Below are 21,001 nucleotides of genomic sequence, written 5' to 3'. Positions count from 1 at the left end.
CATTCCCTCGCTCAGACAGTTTTGCAAAAGAAGGTGTAAAAGCTCGTATCCTGGGCAATTACACAGTAACTGTTCCTGTGGGATACTTCTTCCTCATCCACATTAATTAGCAGTAGCTTTGCACCACTGAAATAGGACAGCTTGTGTGTTTTCCAGACATCTTTAAAGTCTGAGATTCTTTTGCTACCCAGAAATGTCTGATCATTTTCAACACCATCAGTCTCCTGTCCCCATGACTGACTGCTCTCCGGCGAGTCCTCCAGGCAGTGTGGAAAATGGGTTTCTTTCTCACTGTTTTTTAGCAGGTTGCCTTTCTTCAAACAGCTCTGTATTCCGGGCAGGTGTCTGGGAGAGCTCTACCTTTTCCAGAGCCCTAGTCTTTACAAACTAAGTCTTTTCTGGGTTATCTGACACCATTTGTTGCTCTCCTGTGTTGTCTACCCACCCCTCTTGACCAGTAGGATTTCATTTTCCTAACAGTCTCTTGTGGGGGCTTTCAAACTGCTCAGTTTATCAATGGCCAGTGCAAGGGCAGGCTGCCGGCAGCTCTCAGCATCACGCCTGGCCCTTGTGTAACAAGCTTCACCACTGACTGCAGTTGCCTCTTAGAATGCCAGCTGCATCCAAGAAAGTCACACAGCAAACACACATTGCAGCCATAGATTCCATCCCCCCACTTAAGCCTTTCTGCAATAGCACAGGGACAAGACAGCCAGTCGTGCTACCTCACTTGGTTTTTAAAAGAAACACCTTTTGGCACTTGCTCACAATTTCTCACCTCTAGTGTGTTCAACGGCAAGGTCAGGGAGCTTACCTGTCCCCTGTGCTGAGGCTTCCCAGCCCCAGGAACCCGGGGCAATACACCCCTTGTAAGCAGATCAACTCAGAGCTTGCAAGGAGCCCTCCACTTGCTTAGGGTTTTCAGCACCACCATCTTTCTGCTGGAGATTTGAAGGGAGAGAGGGAGCAGAGCCTGCGGTCCCAGCCTGTGGCAGCTCGCTGTAGGTGGCCTCATTTCCCCCTCACAGCCTCCCCAGCACCGCAGGGACCAGGAGGTGCTGCCCCAAGCAAACTGCTCCTGCTGATGCAGCGCTTTCCTGGCTGACTTAGCAGATACGTGCTTTGGTTCCTACTCTTACTACCAGCCTTCACCAGTGCCACCTTCCAGAACACTAAAAAGCGGCCGAGGCTCCTCTTACCTGAAGGAAAAGACTGAGGAATGAAGTGAAGATGCTTAGAAGAGAAGGCAAGTGTGCCCTCTCCAAAACTGAAGCCAACCCACATGGGCTCCCCAGGTGCTCCTCAGTGAGAGAGCTGTGCCGCCCCTCCAGCACTGCAAATCCCCCCAGAGCCTTCCTCATCTGTTGCATCCCTCTGTCTTCAGCCGGCCATCCCCAACCCTTGCGGCTCTCACCTCTTCACCCCACTCACCTCGGTTCCAGGGGTGCTGGGAGCAGTGTCCCACACTGTCCTGCAGGCAGGGGCCGTGGGATGCTGCAGAGCCAGCGCGTCCTCCTACTGCGCTCAGGTCCTTTAAAGAGGGAGTGGGGAGGCCGGAGGCAGCCAACCAGCTGGGAACGACTTCTGAATATGCAGATGGACATCCAGGAGGTCAGGTCCAGCATCAGGGTCCAGCCACCTTCCCTGCCTCTCAGCTGTCTCCCACACTCATAGCCCCCGCAGTCAGACAGGCAAGGGCTGCTGCCGAGCTGCTGGCTGCCCAAGTGGGCAGAGAGCCAGAAGAGCAAATCCCCCCTACAATTTGGCCTGGAAACCCCATCCCAGACCCAGGATGGTGAACCGTTGGTGAGACGGTGCAGATACACAGACTGACAAGCAGTGCCACAGGCAAGGAAGGAGCCAGCCTGGAGCCCAGGTGCTACCCATCTCCCATGGAAAGCGCCCAGGCATTTCCAGCATCCCCCACCATGGGTACACAAATGCGCTTTGGCTGAACTGGAGGTCTGCAGTGTAGGACATGGCCAGGAAATGGGACAACACAGGAAGAGCAGCAATACAGGGTCCGTTGTCACAGGGTGCTTTAGGGACAGTGCCACAGCCTGCAGAGCTGGTATCCCTCCTGGCTGGGCATGCCCCAACACCAGCCCCAAGACAAACTACCTGCCCCAGGGGCACGTGTGGTTGTCAGGTGCTTAACTTCATGCAGGAGCTGCAGGTGGGTGGACAAAAGCTGAGCCACGTGTGTCACTCCTGGGGCTTCAGCTGCCTTCACATGCTTACTGAGCGTGGTAATGTTTAGGGTATTTACTGGATAGGCAAGAGGCTGTGGTTAAAAGCAGTTGACATCAGGTGTTCAAAAAACATCACAGGGAAATCCCTGACAGAGAGCCTTTCTAGTTCAGTTGCCTTTTATTAAAGCAGTCAGCACATCCTCAAAGCCTCAGGGACTATCCCCTGTTGATTTTTATTCAATCTCTTTCCTTTGGAAATGATCCCATATTTTGAAGGTTGCAGTTTACCATTCATATATTATTAAGCAATGGATAAATTAAGGACATGTGCATAACCCAGACTTGGCTCCTTGAGAGATGCCTGGCTGCAAGACAGCACTGTATAACTATCCCAGGCTAATTCTCAGATTCTGCAAATAGGTTCATTGGTTTTCTCCCCCCAGTGGCTCCCCACCTGGCAGCAGGCAGAAAACAGAAACTAGCTGGGGGATTCTCAAAGGTTTTTAGCATACAGACCACATCTGAGGAACAGGGCTTACTTGTCGACTCATTTGCCAGTTTACCCCAGGGAGATGACCTCATTGCCCGTTTCTAACCATGCAACATCCCACTGGCTGGCGCTTGCGGCAATGTCATTCCACATGAGCCCCGTGGTTTGCCAAGGTGAGCAGGAAAACCACTCGTACAGCCGCCCTCCAGCAATCCGAAGCCGGTTCAATTAAGAGTGTCATGAAACGGCGCTCTTTGGTAATACATAGGATTATTTATCATTACGTATATTTATTATTACAAGTATATATATCGTGACATGTAATAATATGCATATATACAAATCTGTGTGTTTATAGGTATATACGCAACACATACATGTTATATATGTATATTATTATTACATATCTGGAGACACATACGAACATTACTATTACCCCTCGTCCCCCCGCCCTGCCCCCGAGGCCAGTTCTCCCCCTGTGCCCCCCGATCGCGATGGTTCCGCCCCTCCGGTCGCGCTCCCCCCGTCCCGCGGCGAGTGGTGCGGCCCCGCGCGCTTCCGTGCCGCGCGGGGCCTGGTTCCGGTGTCCGCCCCGCGGCCCCTCCCGCCGCCGCCGCCGCCGCCGCGATGGTGCCGCTGTGGCGGTCCCGCTGCCTCGGCCGCGCCTTGGGCCGCTCGCTGCGCGCCCTGCGACAGGTACGGCCCGCGGGCAGCGCCTGGGGAGCGGAGCAGAGAGGGAGGGCGGCGGCCGGGCGGGCGAGGTCGGCGGCGCCAAGGGCACCGGGACGCGTCCCCTGCTGCCCGGCGCCGCCGCCCCGGGGCACGGCCCGGCCCAGCGGGGCACGGGGAGGGGCGGCGGGGCTGCCCCGGCAACGGCCGCGGGGGGCGTCGCGCTGCCCCTTCCCAGCGGTGCCTCTGCCCCGACACCGCCCGGCCCGGCCCGGCGGGAAGGGCGGCGGCACCGGGCAGGGCCGGCCGGCGGAAGGGCCTCCGATCGCCGCCGCCCTCGCCCGCCGGCGGCTGCAGCGTCCGGAGCCCCCGCTGTTGGCAGCCACCGGCCTGCGCTGGCACAGACCCCCCGGCGGGGTCCGCCCGGGGCAGGAACGGCAGCGAACCGGTGTCCGGTTTGGTGTTTGATTTCCGTGCTCGGCCTTCAGAGCAGCCCCTGAGCCGTGGCAAACGGCGGTGACCCGCGTTGGCGGCACCGCGGGTGGCAGAGCTCGATGGCAGCTTAACCCCGGCGCTGCCCTTGGCCAGCTGGGTCCTGCTGTTCGGTGACTCCTGGACACATCTTCCGTTTAAATAGCGAACGTGCCCAGCCTTTTGTGCACAAATGTATGTGCACACCTACAGGAGGAGAAATACCGCTGCCGGGTGACCAGCTGGAGCCTTAGAGCATGGGACTTGATTTTAGCCATCGTGTAAATGTAGGCGAGCAAGCGTTGACAGCTGATTAACTATGTTATGCTTCTCCATAGGGTTGCTCTGTGGTAAATGCTTGTCTTTGGGCTTGACAAATAGATTTGTGTTTATAAACATGTAAAACTGCACGATAAACAACTTATAGCTTACTATACAGTATAGTTTGTTATATGTATATATAGATACGAATTGATTATAGTGCAGTTTAAAACTTATTTAAGTGGCATTTTAGCAATATTTACACATCAGCTCTCAGTGGTGCTGTGCAATTATACAGAAGAGGGGAGAAGTCAGATGGAGTATTCAAAACAGACCGGTGTGGCAAATCCGGAGGTTTTAACCGAGTGCTAGGAAAGTGAGATACTTCTAGTTAACCTGTTAGTTGTACTGGAAAAGTTGAGTGGTAGTAGTTTGGTTTCTATTTGAGCAGTGATATGGGAAGCAATTTCTGTGACAGGGATAATAGATGCTCTTTGGAAAAAGGGAAAGAAATGCCAGAACCTGGCAAACTTCTGATGGCAAAAGTGAGAACAGTAAATATGTAGAAAATTCAGAAGTGGAGGGTTGAATGGGAGAAGAGTAGAGTCAGTGAGGGTGAGGAAGGGTTGACTGGATTTTGATGGCTGGTAAAAGAGAAAAAGGTCCTGAACTCATATATCAAGTAGAAATCATGAATGTGCATCAATACCCTGTAGCATGTGAGAGTCAGGGTGGGGGCAGGCAGCTGTTGAAGGATGACCTGAAAAAGTCCAGAGAAGAGCTAGTCTGAAAAAGAATGGTTTGATCAGGAGCTGCATTTGGTGCTTTGAGAATCAAGCCCTGTTTATCTGGGAAGGTGTTTGTAAAGAACTTTTTCTTCCCTGTTTGATCTTCCTCTCTGCTCGAGGAGTTCTCAGCCTGTTGTCTTAGTAACAGTATCCATCACCACTCGGCATTGTTATCTCCATCCCACCTTGGCATCTGCCCCCCATGCTATATATAATAGTGTTGATACCCATGAAGGCTGTGCAGTAGGGTTTTTGTGTGCAGTGGTTTGTGCTCATCCTTGTCAAACCAGCATTTGCTTTACTCTGGAAAAGCCATGGCTGGAGAAGTGGTTTCTGCTTTGCCTGTTGTCGGAGCTGCCCGACACTGGTTTCTGTTTGCCTCTGTTGAAATGAGCTGCACTGTCCTGTTCTTACCTGAGCTGGTCCCTGATCTCCCTGTTGGTATACAGGCTGTTGCTTTAGCTCATGTATTCCATGGTTTATGTCAGTGTGTAGTGACCTCCTGGAAGGTGATGACTCCTTGAAAGATGTGGCCTGGGACAATGTGTACCAAGGTCACTTTGGCATAATAACAGTTGTAAAAACAATTCTGAGAAGTCATGTGAAACGAGGGGGAAAAAATAATCACTTGATACATGAGTCACTAGTTAATTAGACTGAGAATTCTTTCTCCAAGCAAAGGTTCTCTTTTTAAAATGACCCAAAGAGCTAAGGCCAGGTAGCAAAACCAAAATGTTTCCATTTTCACTGAAAAATCTCCAATAGCGGGCAGATTTAGCCAGGTGATACCAGAACAGATGCAATCACGGTGACTCCTTCATGGAGAAAGGGAAGCGAAACAGCGCTGTCAGGCGTCTCCTGGAGCTGCATGTCATCTCTGAGGTACCACAGTTAAGAGACAGGCACACAGCAGTTCTGCAGAATGCAAGCCAGAGAAATCTCAGGATTTTTTATTAGTGGCTTCCTCCTTACATTAAGCTCTTTTCCTCATTTCTTAACCTAAAAGATAGAAGGACAGAGTGGTACCGATTATTTCCTTCATTTTGGTATGGTTGTAAAACATAGACTTGGTGCCTCTCAGGGAAGGAGCTGCAGATGTGTTTTCTCACAGATATTTATTTTTGGGACAGGCCTTCTGAACTTTTTTTTTTTGTTTTAACTTCACAGTAAACTGGTCCTGAGCAAATAAAATTGTCTGGTTTTGCTTCATTCTGAGGCTGTTCCTTTCTTAATTTTTTAGCATGCTAGGAATGCCTTTAACCACTTTTTTAATAATGCACCCAGGAAAACATTAGTGGGCAGAGGGGAACTCAGGTCACTTGATACTCTATTTGACTCCATGTTATCTGGGACACTCCGGAAACTGGGAAGAATTTGATCAATACAGGAACTACCATATGTGCTGAGGATTGTGGCACTTCAGATGGCTGACCCAGCGGAGTTCAGTGGAAGTTTGTCTTACTGATCCTGGCTTAGGCCTGGCTCTAAACAAACCAGATCTGAGTTAGGAGGGGCCAGTGCTACACCAAGATTAAGCATTGTAGCATTCAAGATGACTCTGCAAAGTCTGCTCAGTGCTTCCTGCTTTCCCTTCCCCAGCCAGATTTGGGGTAGGGGCTCCAGCGAGCCCTGCCAGAAGCTGGTTTTGCAGGACTGTTGTTCCAGGATCGTTATCCCTGCAGAGGACCAGCAGGCAGGGTAGCTGCATGGTGCTGTGCTGGACCTTAGCAACAAGTCGGCCTGGCTGCCTGCATCCTTGGCACAGCTGATCATAACCCTGTTGAAATGCCCATCGATCATTGAGTTGACTCTTTGTGAATATCCAAGAAACCAAATCCATTGATAAGCTTGGATAATTAAACTGCCAATGGGTCAATTCCAGGCCTGTTAGTAGTTTTGATATGAACTATACACTGAATATATTTTTTTATGCTACAACACTCAGTCCTGTAGATGGTATGCCAAGCTTTAGTAATTGTTGGTCCTTGGTCTCTATGTTGTCTTACCACACAGCTCCTCATATTATTCTGTTATATAAGACCAGTTATATCCTGTCCTGCTTGCTCTGCTGAAGCTGAAATCAGGGCTTATATGCAGACTTCAGATACTGAAGGTGTAAAGGAAATCTGATTTTACCTTAGCTGGAGGATAAGGGTGCTTTGAGCTCTTGAGTATCTGGCTTGTTCTAAACCAGTCAACTGCATTTTAGTCATGATTACTGTGATATTTTCCTATTGCTTTGAATGAGTTCTTAGGTTCTCCAGACAATCAGGTTTGATGCTAGAGAAGTGTATAATAACAATAGGGAAAGTAACTGGAATATCTTTGAAATGTCTTTTGAGGACTGTTATGCTGAGCTAGGAGTGCAGTCAATGATTACATGGGTAATCATTGATTACATGCAGTGAAACATCAAAAGAAGGTGGAATTCCTGTCTTTCTGATAATGGTAGAAATTTTGCCATTGAGGGCAATTCTGGCCTTCTGGAGTTCAAAGGCCCCATAGCTTTAGGACAAATTTTAAAAAACCTTAGATGCTGCATTTGCGACTGTAGGAGTAAACATCATGGGATGTTTTTTCATCGTATCCAGTAGCTACCCTTGGCCTTCTCATTCATAGCAAATTTTATTAGAAATCTGTTCCTTCTTGAAGAGGAAAGTGTGCATAAGAAAGTCAAAACAGCTGAAACCACAGCTGAAAACCAAAAGCATCATATTTAACATCACTGTCACCAGAAGGCACCCTGGAAGGAGACAAAGCAAAGAGAAGGGTGTAGGTGTTCTCACCATCTCCTTCTCTAGCACACTGTGGGAAAGTAGCATGCCTGCAGACTGGAGCATGGGAATGGTGGGTCCTATCTCTGATTCAGATCTCATGGAAAAACCAAAGTCCATCGTAGGATGGATCTATCTTCTTGTAATACTAATAGATCCTCTTCTCTCTTGCAGGGGAACTGTACTCTGGCAAGATGCTCTCTGTCTGGTGAGTCTAACACTTTCATCTACAAACTACTTAGAAAGAACAGAGCTGATGATGGAGGTTGGTAATAGGTTTTACTGGGGTTTATTTCAATCAATCGTGTAATGAAGAAACAGTGAAATGAGCTAAGTTTCTCTGTGAGTGCCTCCCTTGCATAATGTACATGCTGACTGATCCCTTTGGCTATGGTGAAGATTCCAACAGCACAGCAAAGAGTATTTCAAGCATTGCAGTGCTTGAAGCATGTGCTGTTGCAGAACCCTAGGTCTCTAATAAACTCCCTTGAAAATGATAGGTGAATATTGTGATGTATCAAATCTGGTTCGCCTGTGAACACTTTGGTGCTTAAACTGTTTTTTCTTAGAGCTCTGTTTCTTCTAGCTGTACTGTGTTTATATAGTATTACATCACTCACTTCATATTCCACTTTGAGAAACCAGTTAAATCTGCTTACTTTTTTTGGTTTCTAGAGTTCCAGTTCAGCTCTTTAGCAGGGGATGGTGTAAAAATTATATTGCTTTTAAAAAAATCAAATGGGGAAATGGTTCTTCCTTCTGGCATTGTGTAATTGAAGTAATTATGTTCTCCAGTTACTATTCTGACTCTCTTTAAGATCAGTCTGGAAAATTGCCCAGTGCCCTGTAAGAGACAAAGGACAGGAGTTCAGTTGGTAATAAAAATTGCAGTGTCAGGGCAAGTGAGCAATGTGGGAAGGGGACAGTGGGGTATGTGAAACTGCGAAGCTGTGCAAGTACTTCTCTGTTGTGAGTTTTGGAAAATAAATTCTCTGGACAGTGAGTGGACAGAGAAGAGGAATGATGGTAGCTGGCTACTCTGCCCTACACCGTCTTTTCATTCTTTTTTCTTCCTTACCTGTCCATATGACTGTGAGGCTTCCTGGGAGGTGCCTCTTAGGGGGCTGCCTTGCTCCTGTCCTTTGTACTCAGCGGTCCTGGAGGTGTTCCTCATGACTGCTTCCTGGTTTCCTTCTGACCAAGGTGGCTGCTGCTTTGTTTACCCTTTTCAAAGTTATTTTTATTAGCTTTGAGATCAAGATATAACTGTTTTTCCCATCGCTGTAAATCTAGATGAAGACAAGACCACTGTTCCTGGCAAGCTCTGGGCAGGTTTGATGGCACTGAGGTGTCTCTGCATGACTATATTCCCCTTAGTCCCAAGCTTCTTTCAGGGTGAACAGTGGTGTCCTCTGCATTCTTTTACCTGACAGGGACATTTAAGGACTGGGTAACTTTCCTGTGGGTTAACTCCTTTCTCATTCACAGGTGTGGCTGGGAGCCAGGCACTGGCTTACACAAACAGCAGGAAGCTTCTGTAAGTATCCCCAGGAAAGCTGTAAGGTAGAGGGACTGGGGCTGCTCTGACCATGAAAAGATTTGGGGGCTGAGAAACAGAATGTGGTTGGCTGTCGTGAAATCCTTTTGCACATCTTAGTAGCGTGGAGATAGCCCTAACAAAATCTAGGTTTTGCAGGTCAGGAACTGAAAAGAAGCTTTGTCTGAAAACAGATACCAAGGGCAGGGAAGGGACAGGAATTAGGAAACTGTTGACTAGAGGTGTTGTTTCTCTATGATGGTCTTCTGGTAGGTTTTCTGTCAGGAGAAATGGGGTTGTTTACAGAGCTGTTGTTCATATGACAGGGTTTGCATTGCTAAGGTGGTCTTGTAAAAATGTATTTGGGTAAATAACCATAAGAGCACATGCATAAAAGCCTGGTCTGTTTGTATGAAGTAGCCTGTGCTAGAGGAAATGCTAAAGCATGTTTGTTTCAGCTTTCCAAATGTGATGTCAATAAAAATCATCCTTTGGAATGCTTGGAATTTCAGCTTCCCTGAAGAAACATGGTGGAGAGAAATAGCTGTCTCTTGGATGTGTTGCCATAGGCAATTTATGGTGCTTTTCCATTTTTTTTTTTTTTTTTTTGGAGCAATCTGACAGCTTCTGTAGAGATGACAGTCCTAATCTGGAAGTAAAAAATGGTTGCTGCACTAGTCTTGGGCATAGCGGGGGCTGTCTAGTCACCCTTTAATCAGTGTTTAAACCACAGGGGTTCTGTTGGGTTGTCTGCCTAAATTAAAATTCCATACATGTCAGTTCTCCCTGAGTTTCTGAGAGCACTAGTGATGGTAGGATGTGATGTTTCCTTTCTTGCTGGATTGTTGCAGTGTGAGCAGTAAGTAGGAGTCCCTTAAAAAATTACATGGGAACAGCCAAGCAGCCTTTCACATCAGTTAAACAAATGTAAATTCTGTACTTGAGCTTGGTGTTAGCAGCCTGCATAAGACCATGCTTCTATGTTCATACCTTTCTCTCTTTCTGCAGAGTAAATAGCTCCAGTGTCTTCACTGTCCGGTACTTCAGAACCACTGCAGTACGTAGTAAGTAAAAAGTCAGGAGTTAGCAGGATGCTTCTTTTGTTACTTCTTGCTGTCCTGACAACAGCTGAAGCTACCTTCCATCCTTGGTCATGGGTCACTGCTGTTCTGCCTGCATGGACAGCTGAGGGTTTATATCCCCAGGGCCCTAAGGATTTTGTCTGGCATGACAAGAACGAAGCGATGCCATAAGTTTGGAGCTCTGAATGCATTCAGATCTATCTGTCTCTCTCACAGGGGATGACGTGGTTACGGTGAACACACCAGCCTTTGCAGAGTCAGTCACAGAAGGAGATGTGAGGTGGGAGAAAGGTAAGCAGTTGCCTTTTCCCTGAAATTCTTAGCACCATTGCTGCTGCGTTGGACAGCTCAGGGATGCATTGTAGTTTGCTGGCTGACAGCCTGCTGTGTGCCTTTCAGGCTGTGACAAATGAGGCAGTTAATTGCAGTTCTCCTAAGGGGTAAGGATTGCAGTTACTGCCTTGTCACCCCTAGTCATGGGTGATGTTGGGTGAAGGGAGATGTCTAAGCTGGAATCAGACTCTTAACTGTGCAGTGGATTGATTGTTTGAGCTAGTCGTTTCTTTAGAAGTTGTGGAGAGCTGAGGTGAAAAAATTCTGGGTTAGTGTGGGAGACTGCTGTGGGTAAAGAGGGGAGGCTGGAGCACACCTCCCTCCTCACAGTGGTCTTCATATCTGTCATTCAGCTGTTGGAGACACAGTGGCGGAAGATGAAGTGGTGTGTGAGATTGAAACAGACAAGGTAGGAATTTTCTGGACCAAAACTTTTTCTAGTTCTGTAGCAGGTACCCTGTATGGTTCCTCTCCTGCTAAGAGCTCCTACAGCCTGCAGGCCTTGACTGTGTCTCCTGCTCCCTTTATGGAGAAAAACTTTTTTGATTGGCTGTGAGAGCTGGCTGTTCCTTAAGTGAGAATTCTTTAATAATTCTTAATTACTCATACATGTGATTAATAATAGTGGTGCTGATGTTTGTTGAAGCTGCAGTTCACTTCTCCTTGAAATTCCAAGAGTACTCTAAGCTTTGAAACCTGTTTGTGTTTAAACAAAGAAGAAATCTGCAAGCCATAGGTTGTCTTCAGATTGTTTTAAATTTAGGCTTTAAATTTACCCACCCCTTAAAGGACTGTTAAGCTTTGAAGTTCTTGCTAAATTCTCTGCCAAGTTCTGCTTTCAGTGTTGCTGTCAGGAAGATTCTGGCAGCAGGTCAGTTCTTGACTGTACCCTGGAGATCAGGCTATATGTTGCACTGCCAGCATCTCCTAAAACTTCATTGGCACAAAATCCTGGTGGAGGGTGTGAAAACTGGTGCAAATGGTGTGAGACATAGCTGCTCTCTGTGCCAAATTACAATGTATATCTGCCGATTTTGCCATCTTCTCTTGGGCACTTGTCCAGCCAACCTTTGGGGAAATTTCACTGATTTTCCTTTTTTTCAGACATCAGTGCAAGTTCCAGCCCCAGCAGCTGGTGTGATTGAAGCCCTTCTGGTACCCGATGGTGGCAAAGTCGAAGGGGGGACACCTCTGTTCAAACTCAGGAAAACTGGAGGTAAGTCAAGCATGTGTTGCTTGCATAGGCCTTCCTGTTTCCACCAGTCTTTTTCCCAAGATGAAAGGAAAGCATTTAGAGGGATCCTGAGAGAGGTTAAATAATTCCTCCATCTGCCTCTGTAGCTGGAAGAAAATAATCCTATTCTGTTGTCCATTAGAAAAGCATAATTTTGTTCTTCTGAGCGGAGAACTTCTGTTCCCTCTGGAGGAGACTGAGCTCTAACCTAAAACTAGCTAAGAATTCCCCTAATAAAACTCCCTTTCTCTGCCCTCTTCTCTGTAGCATCCAGTCTCCTGGACAGTGAGGAGATCAAGGGTGTTGATGAGTAGAACTCTTTCACCGTGGGTTTCTCTTGTGTGACTCCTGTCAGTTCAGTAGTGCTGAGAACATAAAGGCACTCTGCTGGTGGGTTAACTTTTATCAGTTTGGTTCTGCTGGAGGGTTAATTTTTATCAGGTTGGTTGGACTCTCAGATCCCTGGCACTGGAAGCTGTTGCATTTACCATGGTTCTTCCTTGTCTTTTAGCTGCTCCTGCCAAGGCTAAACCAGCAGCTGCCCCTCCTCCTCCTTCAGCCCCTGAACCTGTAGCTGCAGCTGCTCCTCCCCCTCCCCCTCCTGCAGCACCAATTCCCACAACAATGCCACCAGTGCCGCCTGTGTCAACTCAGCCCATTGACAGCAAACCAGGTGAGGCAACAGCTGTTCATTCCTGTTCTCAAGCCTCTCTTCCTTGTGGAGAGCATGTAAGGTGAAAGACCACGAACAGCCTGACATTTATGGCGAAGGTCTCCCTCATTATTCCCCTGCATGCTCCAGTATGGAGAGCTCAGCTATGCTCACGGTACTGTCTGAGCCCAGTGCAAGGCTGCTCCTGCACTGTGTTGCTTAAGCAAGGAGCTCGAACATGCTTTCTACCTCAGAGCTTGTCTTTGTGGCTTCTCTTTTTGACTGATGTTTTTTTTGCCCTCAGTGTCTGCAGTGAAGCCGGCTGCAGCCCCAGCGGCAGCCCCTCCGGGGGAGGCAGCGCCCACCAAAGGTGCCAGATCAGAGCATAGGGTAAGCTGTGGGAACGGGATCTTGCCAGCGCTTCAGTGTTGCTGCGTGATAATCTGTTCTGGCATAAGCCTTAAGCTTTCCGGATATGCTCATATCTACCTGTACACACCCAGCTCAGTGGGACTGGGACAGACTGGGAAATTCTCTACATGAGGGAACCATTTACAGGTGGGGGTGAGGAAGAGCCAGGACCAATCTGACACAGGTCTTTTCTAGGCAAAAGCCTTGTCTTGAGCTCTGCTGACTAAGGACAGAAGGACTCCGTGTGATCTGCTTGGTCTGTCCACAAGCCCTCAGCAAAGGGCTGAGGCTGCTGCAGCTGCCTTGTGCATTCTTAAAAGAACGTGGCTGAGCAACCTGCTTTTTAGCAGTCTTGCTCTTCTCACATTAGCCACATCCTGGAAAGCTAGGCATGCTTGGAGGTCCTGAGGAACGCAGAGGTTGAAAGTAGTTGTACAGTGATGCATTTCAGTACTGCTTTTCAAGTGAACTGTGTGTTGAGCTCAGCAGTGAAATCAGCTCCTCAGCCCATCATGCTCCTCTGGGAGACCTGGAGTGAAAACCTTGGTCCTAGGCATCTATTACTAGTCAGCCAGATGGCAAGAGAAGGGGCTTTTGAGTTTCTTGTTTGCCCCATGGATGAACTTGAGGCAGCTTCTACTTATACCTTTTTAATTTTCAGGTGAAAATGAATAGGATGCGCCAGCGTATTGCTCAGCGGCTGAAAGAGGCTCAGAATACTTGTGCCATGCTGACCACCTTCAATGAGATCGATATGAGGTGAGGAGCAGACCTCTTTTTCCCTTTATGAGTAGAAACAGATGAAGACAGTTAAAACCTTGCTGGTTCTCTTTGGAGAGACTGGCAACATGTCTTTTGGTACCTCTCTCTTAGGTGTGTACCACAGTCTGTGCAGCTTCTTTGGGGCCATGTTAGTGTTGCAGTATGAGGGGTACTTATCTTCCTAATGGCCTGTCATTCCTCAGAAGTCATCTGCTGCTTGTAAAAGGGGTAGTCTCGTTCCTCTCCTGTGTGCTTGTTGGTGGAGCACTGGTAAATGTTAAGCAGAAGACAAGGAGGAACTAGTATTACTTGTGCAGTGCCTGTTAGAAGACAGCAAGATGTAGCATCTGCTTTCTGCCACCCCACCAGGTTACTGCTTTTGGAGGTATTTTAATTCCCAGTGAGGTGGTTCTCCAGGGCTCATCAGCCTTTCAGGTGAGCATTGCATAGGTCTGAGGTCTCTGCTGCCAGATGGTACAGCTTTCCAGAGATGAACTAGCATCCTTCCCCATCCCCTCCAAGCAGGTGGGGGTCTCCTGACTCAAGTGCTTGCGTGGACTGAACGCACTAATGGCTTTGGAGGGTGGGCAGCTTGTGTTACAGTGCATTAAGGGGAAATTGTGCCCAAATCAAATTGCCTTGTGTAATCCTATTCTGCTCCTTAAGACAAAACATGTAAATATTTGGGTCTCAGAACAATAAGGTTGGCAAAATAGTCTTGATTAGAGGAAAGTGCTGCAGCTTTATCTCCTCTCAGAGGCTCATTGAGGTGTCGCTTTACGCTGGCATAGGGCTCTCATTGCATCTGGTAATCAGGTTTGGATCGAGTGCTGGGAGGTTGACTTGTGAGGACCTGTACTGGGGCCTCCTGCTTCCCATGGGGGTCAGTGTCTGAAAGGAGGAGGCCATAACGAGAGAGTTTCATAGCAAACCGCCTCCTCATTGCTGCAGTCATGCAGTTGTGTCTTGGGAGGCACTAATGTCTTTGGGCAGTAATCCTATCTCTAAACAAGGTTAGGTGCAGGAAAACAAACGCTCTAAGCCACGGAGAACCCTGCTCCTTGCTGAAACTGTCTCTTCAAAGACTCAAGGTGTCTGAAGAGAGGAGGAATGGACCGTGCAATTCCACAGCATCTGGTGTTAGCCTGGAATAGGCAGAGCTTGTAGCCACAGCTTGGTTGACTTTTTGTAAATGGTCTCAATTTTGATAAATAGACATGGTGGGAAAACATGATTAGTCTGATTGAAGGCTGTGATTGGACTGGCACCCACTACCATAGCACTTGGGAAGATTTCTTTCATATTCCCTCAACTCCCAAAGTCAACTCAAAGAGAGCTGGATACAGAGGTGGTGTTCTACTGCATGGTACTGGACATGCAGAGTGATTGAGGTCTTTTCCTTGGCTCACCTTGTGCATCTTTTCTGCTTTTGGCATTTCCTGTTTTTTCACCCTTTGTGTCAGCCCAGGCACACCTGCAGTTGCTGTCTGTGGTGCTGCATGGGTGTGAGCACTGGTATCTCCAGAGAATCAGTGGCAACATCAAGGCTAAGCAGGAAATGTGCCATGCCCCATCTTGCTTCTGTGCCTGGCAGTATGGGCCATGCAGGTTAACCCTGTTATGTTGATCCTTTGGCAGGAGCTTTAGAACCACGTTCAGTACCTATGACATTTGAAGAGTTTTCCAGCAGACTGGTGGTTTCCTACTTGGTGATGCATGTTTGCAGTCCTTGGGGCTGACACTGAAGTCTATTACAAAGTGAGGGAACAGTGTTTTCTTGGATTCCCTGCTTACCAGCATTATCATGCATTTTGCAGCAACATCCGGGAGATGAGAGCTGTACACAAGGATACCTTCCTGAAAAAGCACAACCTGAAGCTAGGTTTCATGTCAGCTTTTGTGAAAGCTGCAGCTTTTGCTCTGCAGGACCAGCCTGTTGTGAATGCAGGTGAGTGGTGATCCTTGCTGGTGAGTTGCATGTCTCACCAGTGAATGTGACAGATGACCGAGTCCATGGCTGGACTAATAGCTTGGACAAGCAAGTCAAACACACAGGAAAAAGGGGGGCAGTCCTGCATGCTGCAGCTGATTTTAAGTAGATAGAGGACAGCTTGCCAAGGGGGGCTCTGTTAGGAAGGGGTGACCAGGAGTGGGGCTGGGGCCATGCGTGCACAGCCCGCAGAGGGCAGAGCCTGCTGGTTGGTGTACAGGTAGCTGCTGTAGGCACAATGCAGTTCCCAGGGAGTCTCAGAGGTGCTTGCTGAAATCCAGAAGAGGATTTCCAAGGGGAAAATAACTGAGGGAGCTGACCTATGTGGACTGGGTTTCCTTTCTGTCTATCTTGATGCTTCTCCCACAGGTGCAGCAAGGGCTTATTCTTCTCTGGAGTTACATTTAAGCTAGGCATGAGCAAGTTGTTGCGATTTTGTGGATGCTTCTGGCCTGCTGAACCCTTGGTCTTGGATACTGCATGTGTAGCACAACTTTTTTCTCTTTCTAGTGATTGATGACACGACCAAAGAGATTGTGTACAGGGACTATGTGGACATCAGTGTTGCTGTAGCAACTCCTCGGGTAGGTACCTTGGTTGCTTTGTCTCTGCTTCCTGCAGCCTTTGCTCTGGGGTAGTCATATTCCTTTAGCCAACTCAGCTCTGCACTGTGCTGCAGCAGAAATTAAGTGATGACACTGACTGTGTAAGTGAGACACCAAATACATTGTGGACCGCTGAGATAGCTTTTGAGAGAAAATGGAGGAGCAAGAGCGTTCTACCTCTTTACTAGGAGATGTGGTAACAGGGTCAATACAGATCTTAGTTGTTAATGAGTAGGGCTAAGTTAGGGAAACCCTTTTTTGTCGTGTATCTATGAAAGTATAGCATAGACAGTAAAAGCTTTGCATTCGTGTCCTTTGGCTAACACTGCTGTGCTATTGCACAGAGATGTTCCTCTCCAGGGAGAGTGTAGAATGCAGATACAGATGTTAATTAGTGAAATACCTTCTGGATTAGAAGATTCTGTTGTGAGGCAGAGTTTGGACCAAGACTGAAGTTCTATCACTGCTCCCAGAGTCTAGGGGAGGCCCAGCATAAAGGGACTCCACTCTTCTCACAGAGAAAAGAGGTGGCAGCTGAAATCTGCCCAGTGCCTCACCTGCTTTTATGAATGTGGAGCTGGATCCAGACAGACCTGGTTGATTTTATGTGACAGGCTAACAAAGACAAAGATAATGGCTCCTTTATGGTGTCAGCCCTTGGTGTGTGTCATGCCAGGTTTTCTGTCAGGCTGCCAGGGTGCAAGGCAGATCTGCCCACCACCTGCTGTGCACTGAGGGAAAGGCAGGAACTCTGTGGGTCTGCAGCCAAGCTCCTGCCCCATAATAGCCATCTGTGTGTCGCTGCACTGAATTTGCTATTCATGCACTTTGGTTCTCCACAGGGTCTGGTGGTCCCTGTGGTTAGGAATGTAGAAAACATGAACTTTGCTGACATAGAACGTGCTATCTACGAGCTGGGGGAGAAGGTAAGGAAAGTTGGAGGTTTTTCTGAAGAGGATTAGGAGGCATGGGAGGAATTGGGAGTGCTGGATAGGCATGAATTGATTTGGTCTCTCTGTGTCGTCATCTCTGACCTCTAACATAGTGAGTTGCGCCGTTGGGAGCGATCCAGTTACATCTGTAGCTGTGCCTGTGCCTTCCAGGACCGCTCTATCTACTTGTTGCCCTTTCAGAACACCACAGACTATGCACTAGGGGCATGGTGTTTCTTCACCTTTGTCTTTAGAAGCCAAGGCTTAACTGCCCTGAGATAGAAGTCCCTGTGTCTTGTTTCCTGCAAAAACAGGAATTGAAAGCAAAGGGGAGAGGAATCCTTCCCTAAAGCCACTAAATGTTCAGCTCTAAAGACAGATACATTTTCAACTAATTTGTGCTGGGTTTTAGCTGAATAGATCAATAAGCGAAGCTCTTGCCATCAGTATTTATTCCTGGAGAGTGTGAATGTTCAGACCCTTGTCCTTTGCTCTCTATGATCTGTGTGGCTTTCTAAGACCTCACTTTTTCTTCTAGGCACGGAAGAATGAACTGGCCATTGAAGACATGGACGGCGGCACTTTCACAATCAGCAATGGAGGGGTTTTTGGGTCACTCTTTGGGACACCTATCATTAACCCACCCCAGTCTGCCATCTTAGGCATGCATGCCATCTTTGATAGGCCTGTGGCTGTGGGAGGCAAGGTAAGTGGACCTGCACTGCAGGTTCTAGTGAACAGAGCAAAGGGCTCAGTGAGTTGAGGACCATAGTCCATATTTTCTAAGGGATTGTTGTCAACTTCTGAAAGGCTTTACTCTGAAGGAGAAGCAAAGACTAATGGGTGTAGGGCAGCTTTGCTGGCCCTTGTACTTGCCTCAGGTGCGCAGGGGGCCTTGTCCTATCCGTGAGGGGGAGAACTGGACATAATCTGGTTACATGCAGAGAGGAGGAGGTTGTAGCCTTTGTGATAGGGAACAGCTCCACAAAGTCCTGTGTGTGGTGTGGACCCAGCCTGGGTGAGTGAGTGGGTAGTACACATCCAGGAGAGCCTGAGCCCTAGATTCAGGGTGGGAAAAAGCCAGGTCTTTCCTGAATTTATGGGAGGGGATCATGCAGGCAGTAGGGCTGAATTCACTAATCCCTGTCTTATTCCTGCCTCTCAGGTCGAGGTGCGGCCTATGATGTACGTGGCGCTGACGTACGATCACCGGCTGATCGACGGCAGAGAGGCAGTGACCTTCCTGCGCAAGATCAAGGCAGCGGTGGAGGATCCCCGCGTGCTGCTGCTCGACCTGTAGAGCAGCCACACCCCCACACAACCCACCCAGGACAGGCCGCAGCACCAGCAGGGACAATGCAGGGCATTCAGGAACTGGCAGGGGTCATTCCAGTCTCTCTCCCTCCGCTGTGATTGGAGCTGTCCCAGAGGGAATTACAGGGATAGCTCCTACCTCCTTTCCTATTCTGTTTAATGAAGGTTTAGTATCTCACAAGAACTGCCATGCAGTGGGCCAACCACTGCATGGCACTGCCTTTCCAGAGATATCTGTACGGCATCCTCTCCCTCACAGCACCAAATTCTCACCTCTAGCTTGTCCAATACCACTGGAAACTGCTTGCTGCTGCTGTGCTAGGGTACTTTCCCCACCCCTCCATGACGGGTTCAGCTTTATTGCCTAGCACTAAGGTTCCTGGGAGGGAGAGGAGAGGAAAGGCTACTGTCCTATCCATTTTTTGCTTGAAAATATTTCACAGTCATCTGCCTTGCAAGGGCAGTCTCGGGGACCCCAGGCTCCTTGCAGCAGAGGTTTTGACCAGACCAGGGCTTGAGGTAGGTGTCATGCTTCTGGCAGTGCCCTAGGTACACTCCCTTCACAGACAGTAACATGGTGGTGGCAGCTCCCCTACTTTCCCTTGGAGATTGATTGTCTCTCACCAGCCTGGTCACTGTGGTGTGAATGTTCGTGTCCGGGTGGGCAGAGCCCGTGACCTCTGTGGAGGTAGCACTGTTCTGGGGACGACCCTTTCACCATTACAGGCCCGACACGGGGGTGAGAACGAGCCCCCAGCAACTCTCCTGGAATCACAGCTCACTGGTGGTGGATCTGACTGCCGGCTTCCTGCGTGCGGGGGCTTGGCCTGCTTCCAGCAGACACAGCTGGGGGGGCCAGGCCTTTCACTGTAATGTATATCCCAGCCCTTGGGTGCTGGTTCTGGGGGGAGGGGTCAGTCCTTAATCTGATAGCGCACACATGTATTGAGGGGTGAGGGGGTTGCTAGTGCCTGCAGAGTCTATTACTCTTACCCCCTACACAGAACTTGTAACAAATATTTAACACAGCGGATTTTAAATGAAATAAAAGTGGGCAACGACTGCAAGGTGGGGTGTGTTTGAGGGAGCGGCTCCTGAGCGAGGACTCAGGTATCACCAGCATCCCTTGTGTAGTGTAAGAAGCCTGTTACCTGGTGGTGAGAGAAAAAAGGCAATAGGAGCTGGGCCCATCAGTGGTGGTACTAAATTGAGGCTTCTCTGCCTGTGAACTCTAATGTCCTCAAACTCTGTGCCAAAGAATTGCCTCTTCCCGGCAAAGATGAGGTTTTCAGGGCTGGAAATCATCCTTTTCTTGGTCTAGTAACAGAACTGTTACAGATGGCAAGGAATTCCCAGTGTTTCCTAAAGGGCCAAGAGGGGGACCTGGGACAGGCTCATAAAGTACAAACGTGGAGCCAGGTTGGGTTTTAACTGCTACAGCGGGAGAGTTGTAAATCATGCAGGTGGGGAAAAGGCTATTAAAGGAGACAAGCTCAAAGAACTGTAAAGCAGAAGCTGGCTGTGGTGCTGTGTTTCCCCAAGGAACTGTCCTTGTTGGAACAATACAAAATCATTCCTGGATCATGGCAGGGTTTTTCCAGCTCTGACATCAACATCAGAGAATGGTTTGCCCTTCCCAGATATGGGTGAAGAGGGCAGCCCCTTCTAACAGAAAACGACAGCACTCACAGCTGGTACGCTGACAAAAGGGAGAGCAGTTCCTGGTAGTAGTGCCTGTCTTTTCCTGGCAGCTAGGGACAAACTGGTGTGTGGACTCAGCTTTCCTCTCCCTGACCCTGGCTGAGGAAGAGAGGAAAAACCCCTTCCCTGTTCTGTAAGGGCAAAGAGTCTAGCTGTTCTTGCCAATGAGTGAAAGATAAGGTTCTGATTAAAGAATGCTGCTAAGCACCCAGCCCTCCATGCTGGTTTAGGATATGGAGGGCCCATGAGCCTGGGGAAAGGCAATGCGTGTATTCCACCTGGAGCTGCAATAAATGAGGCCTTTGAACTAACTAAGGAGTGAATGTACAGTCAAGCTCTTAAAATGAGGCAGCCTAGCAAACTGCTTTATTTAACCAGCCCTGTCAGGGCTCACTGTAGGAGGGTTGTGCTTGAAGATTCCTTTCTTTTGACTCTCCTAAGTGACACCTGAACCTCTCCTGACTCACAGGACTAGGAGGCTGGTGGACAAGGGTACAATCAGGTAGGTGGAGGGTTCAGACAGTGCAGGCCGCCCTGGAGAGGAAAAGCCCCAGACTCAGCTGCTCCTGCTCTCTGGCCTGCTTGGGGCATCAGTGGTCGGTCACTCCCTGCTTAGTCTTCCCATTCCATCACAGCCTTTTAAAGTGTCCCTACCTTTCCTGGTGCAGATGAGTTTCTCCCAGACTCTGCTTCCCTCTGGTGGACAAGCACTCCTGCTGCTTCCCGAGAGCCAGGCTGAGCCAGCAAGGTGTTTCTGCTGGTGGCAAGCAGGAGCTGGAACCAGCTAGCCACAGAGAAGTTTC

The 21,001-nt window shown here is 48.7% G+C and overlaps 1 protein-coding gene across 1 annotated transcript; it reads left to right on the top strand.

Annotated features, from left to right (window-relative positions):
* The first annotated feature begins 3,254 nt into the window (after positions 1 to 3,254).
* Positions 3,255 to 19,564, top strand: DLST (dihydrolipoamide S-succinyltransferase). Its single transcript, XM_050335322.1, has 15 exons — positions 3,255 to 3,378; positions 7,820 to 7,853; positions 9,134 to 9,182; positions 10,191 to 10,246; positions 10,481 to 10,555; positions 10,951 to 11,006; positions 11,702 to 11,813; positions 12,343 to 12,504; positions 12,788 to 12,873; positions 13,556 to 13,653; positions 15,474 to 15,604; positions 16,157 to 16,230; positions 17,094 to 17,177; positions 17,722 to 17,889; positions 18,349 to 19,564. Exons 1-15 carry the CDS (start codon positions 3,310 to 3,312, stop codon positions 18,481 to 18,483), a joined length of 1,389 nt encoding a protein of 462 aa, XP_050191279.1. The 5' UTR covers positions 3,255 to 3,309; the 3' UTR covers positions 18,484 to 19,564.
* Positions 19,565 to 21,001: the final 1,437 nt, after the last annotated feature.

This window comes from Myiozetetes cayanensis, unplaced genomic scaffold, assembly GCF_022539395.1.
Source record: "Myiozetetes cayanensis isolate MyiCay16 unplaced genomic scaffold, myiCay2020 scf6-25, whole genome shotgun sequence".
Lineage (NCBI taxonomy): Eukaryota > Metazoa > Chordata > Aves > Passeriformes > Tyrannidae > Myiozetetes > Myiozetetes cayanensis.
Note: the sequence above shows the minus strand (reverse complement) of the source record. Positions and strands in the feature narration are given on the sequence as shown.

Coding starts and splice junctions, on each gene's coding strand:
- DLST (XM_050335322.1), top strand. CDS start 3,310: ATGGTGCCGCTGTGGCGGTCCCGCTGCCTCGGCCGCGCCTTGGGCCGC. Junction 12,874..13,555: donor GTGCCAGATCAGAGCATAGG/GTAAGCTGTGGG, acceptor TTTAATTTTCAG/GTGAAAATGAATAGGATGCG. Junction 15,605..16,156: donor CCAGCCTGTTGTGAATGCAG/GTGAGTGGTGAT, acceptor TTCTCTTTCTAG/TGATTGATGACACGACCAAA.